Source organism: Chrysochloris asiatica, unplaced genomic scaffold (genome assembly GCF_000296735.1).
Source record: "Chrysochloris asiatica unplaced genomic scaffold, ChrAsi1.0 scaffold00128, whole genome shotgun sequence".
In the NCBI taxonomy this organism is placed as follows: domain Eukaryota; kingdom Metazoa; phylum Chordata; class Mammalia; order Afrosoricida; family Chrysochloridae; genus Chrysochloris; species Chrysochloris asiatica.
Genome location: NW_006408646.1, coordinates 6,300,223 through 6,310,984, shown reverse-complemented (window position 1 = coordinate 6,310,984; position 10,762 = coordinate 6,300,223). Strand labels below are relative to the sequence as shown.

General features: G+C 56.1%; 1 protein-coding gene across 1 annotated transcript; it reads right to left on the bottom strand.

The window, feature by feature from the left end:
- Positions 1-464: 464 nt before the first annotated feature.
- Positions 465-10,565, bottom strand: CABP7 (calcium binding protein 7). Its single transcript, XM_006869226.1, has 5 exons — positions 10,457-10,565; positions 1,851-1,994; positions 1,145-1,257; positions 780-933; positions 465-592 (listed from the first exon to the last, which is right to left on the bottom strand). The coding sequence occupies exons 1-5, from the start codon at positions 10,563-10,565 to the stop codon at positions 465-467; spliced, it is 648 nt and encodes a 215-aa protein (XP_006869288.1).
- Between the last annotated feature and the right edge of the window lie 197 nt (positions 10,566-10,762).

Here is a 10,762-nt window from a genome sequence, read left to right as displayed (position 1 = left end):
GGAAGATTATCTGCAACCCCAGAGACCAGGGTCAGGTTGGCTGTGTGGCCCTGGGTAGGTGACTGCCTTCTCTGGCACTGGGAACCCCTCCCACCCAAGGGTTCACAACAATGACTGGGTCCCTGGGCTCCAATACAGGTTTCTCCTTAACTTCCAAGAGCCCATGGATAGCAGGAAGAGTTAGTGCTACATACAGGCCAGATGGGGTCACGGGTAGGGCAGGGGTGCAGGCAGGGCTGGAGGTCATCCTAGAGCCACCACCAGGGCCTCCACAGCTGAGCCACGGCTCCATGCAAGGCCCAGAGGGGCAGGGGTGGTAGTGGTGGGGTTGCCAGTCTCTGGGCCCTGAGTACACACTGACAGTGGCCCAGGGAGCCAGCTGAGGAAGAAGGGGCTGCAGGCGGCGGTGGGAGTGAAGTGGGTCCCATGCACCGCATGCGCCAGACAGGCGCCCTGGCAGGGGCCTATTTCATGCCGCTGCGCAGCACCTGGTTGGCTGCGATGAGCATGACGCTGATGATGAAGGCAATGGCGAAGGCGCAGATGAGACTCTTGCGCACACACGTCTGGCGGATCTGCTGGTTGGAGCAAGCTGTGGCCACCAGGGGTGATAGAGACGAGACAGTGAACCAATGGGATCAAGAGCCACACCCAGGAAGGGCTTATCCCAGGGGGCGCCTGGGGACACCAAGGCTTGGAGCAGGCAAGGAGGGCCCCAGCCCCTTCTGCAAACCCCTGGCTTCCCTCCGCCCATGGGGACCTAGGGGTTCATCACTCACTCTCCACATCCACGGGGCACTCCTCAGCCGTGCCCAGGTGGCTCTCCTCCTCTGTCATGATGATGTTCTCAATGTCCTTCATAGACAGGTGCTCACAGAAGGAGTCGTAGAGCAGCCGTTTCAGCTCGTCCACCGTCAGCTTCTGCATGTCACACTTGTAGGGGGGGAAACAGTGCTTTGGCCACTACCACAGCCACTCCCTTACAAACAGATCCTGGAGGGCTGGGACCCTCACCCCATGCCCCAGAGTCCTCGGCCAACCCCAGCACCCTCACCTCCACCCAGGTGGCCCTCTGGAATACAAGACATGCAGTAGACAGGTTTACAATGCAGGCTGGGTCATTTGCTGGCCAGCCCAGACACACCTTCCAGAAGACTGTATCAAAGTCAGTGCCATGGAACTTCTCTGGGATCCCCGAGGTGGAGAGCTTGGGTCCCAGGAGGGTTACAAACTCCTCAAAGTCCACTTGGCCATCACCTAGAGCAGGTACATGACCAGTCAGCTGACTGGGCCATGTCTAGGCCCAGAGTGAGCTGGCACATGGAAACCGTGGTTCCACTCAGAACCTGCCATGGGCTTCCAGCTCCCTGCAGCTGTCCCAAATGGCTGTGGGGCCTAGATCTCCCCAGATACAGACAGGAAATGATCTCAGAAGGTGAGGATGTGCTCTGGACTGGAGAGGACAAGGTGGAGGCTGGAGGTGAGATGGGGAGGGTCATGGCACTGCTGATCATAATTCTTCCTTCATAAAATGCCAGGGGGCAACTACAACTAAACTAGCCATTTGTAATGTTGGATGGTGGGAACTAGGGTAGTTCTGCTTTTCTGTACCTTTCGCATTTCTCAGAGAACGAGAGAAACATTATCTAGCCCCTGGATGGGATTGAGTTAGCCTGTGGCTCTGGCCTCAATTCTTCAGGCTGAGAAATGGGCGCAGGCTTGGCCACAATAGGACATGGGTTTTGGTGTGGCTCAGATGGAGAGGGGGCATAGGTGTTCAGCCAGGAGCAGAGGTCACCCAGGTGATGGGTGAGGACATTGAGATGGACGGGGGTGCTGATCTTGCTCACCATCCATGTCCAGCCGCTGGATGATCACCTCCAGCTCTACTTCATTGGGCATGTAACCCAGGGAGCGCATGGCCGTGCCCAGCTCCTGCTTGGAGATGAAGCCATTGCCGTCTCTGTCAAACACCTTGAAGGCCTCGCGGATCTCTGTTGGGGAGCAGAGCAGCCTGGGACCTCAGCCCTGCCCAGCATCCCCTTTCAAACCCTCCAGGGCTGCTGCTGCTTTCTGAAACCTCCCAGCCGCAAAGGTTGCCCAGGCCAGGAGGCAACACGATGCTCTTTGGGCCTCAGTGCCAGGAGCCTACGGCCTCCCTGGAATGCTCATGATGACTCTGGGTCCCTATCTGCAGGAGGTCACTAGGCTGGACAGGCCAGGACCATGTGAGCTGTAGAATGTCCCCCCTTCCCCTCCCTGAATCCTGCTTCAGTTTCTCTCCGGGCTTAGCTGGTTAACAGCAGCCAACACTCCTCAATGGTGACCATGCGAGCAGCGGGGCTCTGCCTCCTGAGGTCTAAGGGAAGACGGAAGCAGAGCTACAGACATATTCCACCTGGGGGAGATTGAGGATTTAGGGCCAAAAAAGCCACGCATTGTGTGACCTTGGGCTGTCCTCAGTCTTCACCACAGTAGAATGGGCAGTCATGATCTAGGGGAGTCCCTGGGTGGCACAAACTGTTAACATGCTTGGCTGCTAACTGAAAAGTTGGAGATTCAAGTCTACCCAGAGACAACTCAAAAGAAAGGCTTGGAGATGTATTCCTGAAAAATCAGTCACTAAAACCCTATGGAGCACAGTTCTACTCGGACACAATGTGCGGTTACCATCAGTCATAGCCAACTCCACAGCAACTTGTTTAACGATGTGGGGATGACAAGAGTTTTTTTTTTGTTTGTTTTTTTTTTACCAAGAACAAACCTAGGAGCCCTATTCTCTCACCTCTTGCCTGTTTCTCTGCCTGTGAAACCTTAAATATAAGCAGCTACGGGGTCCTTCCCAGAGACCCCATCCTCTCCCCAAGGAGGTGCCAGCCAGGTGCCAAGTCTCAGCTTCCAACCAGAAGCTCCCCTGACTAGAGGTCCATTTGCCCCCAACCCCTTCTGCTGCTGCACCCGGGGAATCTCCTTATTTACTCACCAGCCTTCTGAACTTGCCTGAGCTGTTCCCCTGGGTGCGATTTCACAGGCAGAAGTGAGCTCACAGGTGTGTGTGTGGTGTGTGGAAGTGCAGACAGGTGAGCTGCCCCACACTACAGACAGGCAAATTGAGGCTCAGCGAGGGTAGGTGACAATTCCAGGGTCAATGTGGGGTCAGAGCTTTCCCTGGTTAGGCTGGCCCTGGCCTGGCCTTAGAGGTTCTTAGGGGTCCCTGAGCCCTGCATGTGGGATCCTGCATGTTGGAGTTATTCCCCAGTCTCAAAGGCCACAGGGACTGTGGTCCAGGGAAGGCAGCTATATGTCTTGGGCTACATAGTGAGGCCAAGGCTCCAAACCTCGTAATGCTCCTTCCCACCTGCCATCCGCATCCAAGGACAGTCTAAAATGTGAGTCAAGACAGAGCACTGCAGCTGAGTTCCTTGGAGGCCTCAGCCCTCTGACCCAAAATAACATCATTTGTGGTGAGGCCTGAGAATCTGACCTCCTAGCCTACTGGCCAGGAAGCAGCTGGGCCAACTTCTACCTGAAGCTTTCCTGCACTGAAGAGGTGGTGAGCACTCCGTCACCAGATTCTGGGGGTCTCTGGTCAGAGATAGGAGCACTGGCCCTGTAAGCAGGCATACCCTTGCCACTCCCTTAGCTTTCTGTTCAGTAGTGTCACCCCTTCTGTCCCACCAGCTGCAGACTCTGCCTACCTTGGGTGCACCGAACTCTAGCCTCAGGGTCCCCTTAGTGCTGATGGCACCAGGAACACGCCCACCTCCAGGTTTTTGAGAAAGCTGCCCTTGTTCTGGTAACTGGAAAACTTGACACCATGGTCTCAGCCTGAGAGCACCAACTCCCCAAGCTCCTCCCTGCTCTGGGCTGACTCAGGCCTTCCTCACACCCTTGACTGTAAGCACAGAGTGTCATGAGGGAAGGGTCCATCTGGCTTGTTCATAGCCATGTCCCCGTTCCCTGGAACATTTGCTGAAGAAATAATTGAGCAAATGAATAAATGACTTGTGAAAAGAACCAAGCAGAAGTTCATCCACTGCTTTGCACAGAGACCATTGACTTGGTTTACAGACCACATCTGCCACACCAGTGAGCAAGAAACACTAGGGTTTGGCCCCTTATCCAATTCCCCAGGTCCCTACCCCATGGGATACCCACTTGTAGTTAACTGCCTTTAAGTCAGCGCCTGACTCATGGGGATACCATTCACAACAGAAGGCAGCACGGCATAGTTTTCATTGGCCGATTTTCTGAAGGAGATTGCCAGGCCTTTCTTCCTAGTCTCTTAGTCTGGAAGCTTCACTGACACCTGTTCATCATAGTGACAAAAAAGCATCCACTGACAAAGCATGAGGTGCACTGGCTGCAAGTCAGAACCCACATGTTGTTGCTGTTAGGTTCTGTAAAGTCAGTTTCAACTCATAATGAGCCTGTATAGGGTTTCTGAGGCTGTAAATCTTTCCAGGAGCAGAAAGCCTCATCTTTCTCCCAAGGTTTCAACTTGGTGGATTTGAACTGCCAACCTTGTGGTTAGCAGTCCAGTATTTATCCTACAGTGTCATCAGTACTCCCAAAAGTACACATGTTGATGTTGTTGTTACTAGGTGCCATTGAGTCGGTACCGACTCATAGCAACCTTATGCACAGCAGAATGAAACACTGCCCAATCTTTGGCCAACCTCACTATTGTTGCCACGCTTGAGCCCATTGATGCTGCCACTTTGCCAATCCATCTCTCTGGGGGTCTTCCTCTTTTTCTCTGACCCTCCACTTTACCAAACATGATATCCTTCTCCAGGACTGGTCCCTCCTGACAATACATAGAAGGTAAGATTTCTACCAAGGAACTATCAGTGTTCACATAAGGGAAATCAAACTGAGGGTGGGGGCTGTTGAAGCATCATTGGACCTCAGGACCAGGGGTGTTAAAATAAATGAAACCTGGGGCCACCAAGGACTAGAGTGGAGAGTGAAGTGAGGAAGTATGCACAAGAACACCCACACTTGCAGATAATACCCACTTGACGTGGCTTCAATGGCTGGATGATTCAACTAGAAGAAAGAAGAGGGAAAAAGAGTAATCTGATACAATTGATGAACTTAACCTAAACCTATGGATGCAGTAGCTCAAAAGAGGGAACAAATCTTTACAGTGAGGATCATTCCCACCCTCTGGGTACACAGGGTAGACAGGATGGGCAACTTGGACATTGGCTACCTAAAATGGGGGTGGCGGGGGGGAGTGCTACAAAGGTAAGATGTGACTGGCTAACAAGCTTTCAAGAGGGAGCCTAGAGCCAGAGGGCATGGAGGAAGGTAAAATCTCCACTGAATAGTGTCCAGTCTGTCTGGGCAGGGCTGATGAAAGGAGATGGGGATAGGACTCTTGTGGTACAATAGTGAATAATTGCTATCAGGACTGACTGTGAGGGTTAGAAATGTAAAGGTAGACATTTGGTAGCAAAAGGAGGGGGATTGGTTGACTTTGCAGTCCAGGAGTGGAGGTCCCTGGGACCATCAAGGGAGAAGAGCAGAGTGAGGACACTACCCACTGAAACAGTGACGCCAGAGATGGAGGCAGATATGATGACGTGGAGAGATGGAGCGGCTGGGGACTCTAGACCCAGAGAAGGAGAGGGGCTGTATGCTGATGACCGGGGGGCAGGCTTGTGGGGTATACCCTTTGGTTGGTTGAGGATGCATGGAGGGGATTATAACCATGGCAATGAAATGATATACGATAGTATGAATGTAAGGCTGGTGTTCTCCCATGTAAACTATCACATAATTCACAATAAAACATTTAATAAAAAAGAAACCTGGGGTCAGGCACCCACCTCTCTGCGTCCTCAGTTTCCTCCTATGGAGGGCCTACTTGGGGGGGGGATATTGGGGTGGAGAGCTAAGCGCCCCCCCCACCCCCGCCCCACCGTCTAGGCTGGGTTTGGCTGTCAGAGCCCAGGACTACTTCAACAGGAGCCTCAACTGCCTTCCCAGAGGCTTTGAGGAAATGCACAAGGCAACGGGAAGCTGAAGAATACCAAATGTACCATAACAGCCAGGGAAGGAACAAGTAGTCTTAGAAGACGTACAAGAATGCTCCTCAGAAGTGAGGGTGGCCAGACTTCATCTTACCTACGTTAGACGTTAGCAAGATGTAACTTGGTAAAATAGAGGGTCTGCCAAAGTGAGGAAGACCCTCAACAAGATGAAGTGACAGTGACTCAGTGACATAGAAATGATTGTGAAGGTGGTATGAGGACTAAGCAGCGTTCCATTCCATTGAACAAAGAAAGGTTCGCTAGGAACTGATGGAACAGCACCTAACAAGCTAATAGAGGGAGGCAGCGAAGGGGGCTGGTGCAGCTGGCAGATCCTGAGTTAGCCCTGAAGGGCCATTTCTCAGGTAGGTCTACCATCCCAAGACCCAAGACCACTAGGTAAATCCACCTTTCCATCCTTTTGTTACCCAGACACCCCTCCAAGTGCTCATGCTGTCCCACTCCCTGCTGACTCCCACCCATCATGAAGACCAAGGAGGGAGGTGGCTCTAAATCACCCCAAGCCATTATTGAAATCTCAGCTTTCCTACCTCCCAGCAGGGTGACCCTGGGCAGGTGTCTGCTCACCTGTACAATGGGGCTGCTTGGGGGAGTGAATAAGGAAATAAAGCATCTAAGTGTTCTGAGCAGGATGCTGTAAATCAGCCCAACTCAGATGGCAGAGCCGGAAGGAGAGGAAGGAAGGACTGGGTGAGCTAGGGACACCGGGCGTAGTTCTTGCTGGCATTGGGGCTGGTGCTAGGAGTTGGGCTCAGCTGAGGCTGTCACATGACCTTGGATGAGGCTCAGCCACCTCATCTGTGAAATGGGCACCCAACTCCTGAGGGTCACTGAGGCCTGGGCACAGTTCCCCGAAAGTTGAGCTCTAGTCCCTGCTCTAGGAGGCTGGGATAAGCTTGTCTTGTTCCCTCTTGCATGGGGAGCCCTGGCCCAGAGTGGCTGGCAGAGCCATTGAGTTTCCAGGACGTCATCACTGTCTCCCACCTACCACATCTAGCCTGACACCCCTCAAGCCCATCCCCAATCTATGGAGCTGTGCCAAACCTGAATCCCTAGTTGGTCCCACAGGACACAGCCTCTGTTAGGGAGCAAGAGCCCAGGGGCACCCACAGGGTCAAGGTCACTGGGTGGGCAGCATCTTTCCTCTGTAACACTATGCTCTCTGTGGCATTGGTCCCAACCTCATACTCAGCTTCTCTGAGCCTCTGGTCAGCACAGAGGCAACTGTTGTACTAGCAGGGCAGAGGAGCAGGAAAAGAGCTCCTCGTTTGCCTCCTCTTAACCCTAGTTCCACTGTCTTACTGAGCTGGCTAACTGCCTGGTCACTAGCTGTCTGTTTCTCCCTTATACGGGCAGCTACCCATTCCCACCCTCGGTACTCAAGTCCACTGTTGCCACTGGAGCCAGCATTTTGGGTGTGTACACCCAGCTATGGTGGGGATGCAGAGGGAGTCTGAGACAGCCTGTGCTGCTCCCTCATGGGGGCCAGGCAGGCCTTGGGCCAGCCACATCCACCCACAACTCCCCAGGGCCACAGGTCCCGACTTCAAGGCCCTTGACACCACCTTGTCCTCCTGACCCAGCCTACCACACACCTGCATCCCTGCCTCATCGGCTTGGTCTCTCACCACCCTCCAGGCCCTTAACAACCCCTGCTGTTGTATCCCACTGCTAGCCAGGCCCCTTGCTCAGCTCGTCTATCAAATCCCCTGTCACCAGCCCTAAGGAGAGGCAATGCTGACCCGTTTTACAGTTGGGGAAACCAAGGCTCAAAGAGGCAAGAAATGGAACAAGGTCACTGCATGAGGTGGGAGTGTGGAGGTGAGAATTCAGTGCTGCCTGTCAGGGACACTCTGGTCATAACCTCATACTTCCCTCTCCCTTGTTGTTGTTGTTATGTGCTGTGGAGTCGGTTCTGATAGCGACCCTGCACAGGGTTTCCAAGGCTTGTAAATCTTTACGGGAGCAGAAAGCCTCACCTTTCTCCTGCAAAACAGCTGGAAGTTTCAAACTGTTGACCTTAAGGTTCGCAGCCCAATTCGTAACTAGTATACTACCAGAGCTCAAACTCGCCTGGGCTAACCGCCCTCTGGATTTCTGCGGCATATACTGTCTGCAGCATTTCTTCCCAAGATGCCGGACTCCCTCTTCTTGGCACATGTGGGACAACTCCCCCACCAATAGGCATCCTTCCAGCAAAGGACCTAGGTCTTATCCGCACTGCCCTGGGGCGGGAGCATTAGTGGGGCTCTGAGGAGCTAGAGTGGGCAAGGCCCTCATGGTGGACCTATGCCAGGCTAGCCACCCTCTCTACCCATACGTGGTGATCAAGGGCCACAAGGGGCCTGGGGCCTACAGATGCTTGAGCTTCTGGGAGGGAGACTTTTGGGGGTGCCTGCAGTCAAAAAGGGGATTGGGTTCTCACCCTTATCATACTTGGGGGGCGCAGGAGATGGATGGGCCTCTATGTTCTCCACAACCTCTGCCTACCTACCCCAGGGAGGGCTCTGCCCTTCAGATGCCCCCTGCACCAGGGCCCCTCTTTTCCCCAGGACCCAGGAGAGAAGCAGAGAGTGTGTTTGGCGTGGCTGGTGACTAACGCTGCTGAGTTCCTGCCAGCATGTCCACCAGGAGGCCCAAGAAGAGCCTGCAGCCTCCTTGCCCCTGCACCACCTGCCCCATGCCTCACTCACCCCTGCACCCTGGCATCCTCGCAGCTTCCACTCTTCCTCATGCTCTGTACCCCAGGACTGGGGAATCGAGAGAGGAGGGAGCCAGTGAGGTCTGAGGCGAGGGTGCCTGGGCCATTGAGGGGAGGGCTTGGAGCAAGAGGGGCACAGTGAAATATTGACCCCCTGCTCAAGAAACCAGGGAGGGAAGACTGGACAAAGAGCTCTGGAGGGGGAAACTAGTGGTAGATTTGGGAGTGGCCGAGAGCAGCAGGGACAAAGGAAAGATGGCTAGTGTCCCATCTCTTGCCCACTTGCCTCATCACACCCTCTCCTTTCCCTAGGACTTGGGCAGCTGGCTTCCACCTGGCCGGGCAGGGACCTGAGCTTTGGGGGTGAGTTAGGAGCCAGTCAGGGCACCCACCCACCTGCACGCACACAGACCCCTCGCCTTGGTTCTCCAGGCATCTGGGGGCTTGCAGGGGACTTGGTGAGGAACAGGTGATTCATGGCCTGTGGTGCAGTGACCAGTGGGGGGTAGGGGCATTCTCCCTTGGGATCTCCCCTCACACACACACACACACACACACACACACACACACACACACACACACACACAGTCTGACTCTCCTAAGATCTGCCTCCACTAGGGCTCCAGAACTGGGGCCCTTCTGCTTCAACCACATCCCTGACTGGGCTAACATCTTAGCTGTACGCACCAGCACAGCATGGTGGCCCTGACTCCCCCCTGGGTCTCAGAGACGCCCCCTTGAGCCAAGGTACTCAGGCAGGCCCAACCCCCAGGCAGTCTCAGTCCCTCCCCCAACAGCAGACAACCAGATTCCTGAGGACAGAGGCTCCCACGAGCACCCCCTCCACATGGGGGCCAGAAGGTCTTGGGGGGAGGGAAACAGCACTTCTCCAGCTCAGCATGGATCCAGCAGCAGGCCCCAGGGATCTTGCTACCCTACACCTCCGACCCTGCCTTCCTCTCAGATGCCCGAGCCCACCACCTAAGGCTTCCCCTTCGTGTCCTGAAGCCCAAGGGTCTGGGAGGGTCTGGGTCCCGGCTCCTCCACCTTTCCCTTCTAGGATCAGCTATCGCGACCAAACCGCCCAATCCGGCCACTTGTTGTCGCCACCACCTCCCGGGCCGCCTTCCCAGAGCTACAGGCTGGGGGTCCTCTCACCCCTGAGAGGAAGGGGTTTCAGCCACAGAAGGGGCTGGGGGCTGGCCCGCGGCGGGCAAAAGCAGGACAGTCGCCCTCTCCCCTTCTTCCGCTGCCCGAGCAGATTGAATTTTTCAAGCGACACGAGCGGAATGTCAATGCGAGCGCAGAGCCGCGGGAAGGCGCCGCGGAGGGGATCAGGATGTGGATGCTCCGGCCAGTCTGATGCGGGGGGCGCAGCTCGGACCCCGGCCCGGTCCACTGCGCTGCCGCACTGTCACCGCGGGCGCGCGGCCCCGTGACCCCGCTGCGGGACCGGCAAGTTTCCGCAGCGCGGAGGGACCCGCGGGCAGGGGCTGAGACTCACCCTCACCTCCTCGACCCCCAGCAGGGTACCGGCTGGTCCGGCCTCTCACGCAGCTGCTAGGGGAGCGCCCACCTGCCGCCGGCACCTGCGGCCGGTCTGTCCCCCGCCCCCCGGCGCGGTGCCCTGGCCGCGCTCCACCTGGGCGCACAGGTAGGAAGGGCCGGCGACGGGGTCCCGGCGGGTACTCACCCTCCAGCTCATCTTCGGGGATGTCTACCGGGCGCTGCTCCGACAGCAGGTTGGGCACGGTGTAGATGCCCCGGTACATCAACGCCGCCGTCACCGGGTGGAACGGCATCTTGGAGCTCCGCGCCCGCCCGCCCGCCGCAAACTTTGAGGCCGGGGCTCATGGGCCGCCGGCGGCCCCGGGGGCAGTGAAGCTGACGGGGTGCGCGGCGATGGGGGGCGCTCTCCCGGGGGCCTAGCCCCCCCGTGCCCCGGGCCGCAGGTCCATGGTCGCCCTCCTCGTCGGGCTCCCGGCCGGGCCCCGCAGGG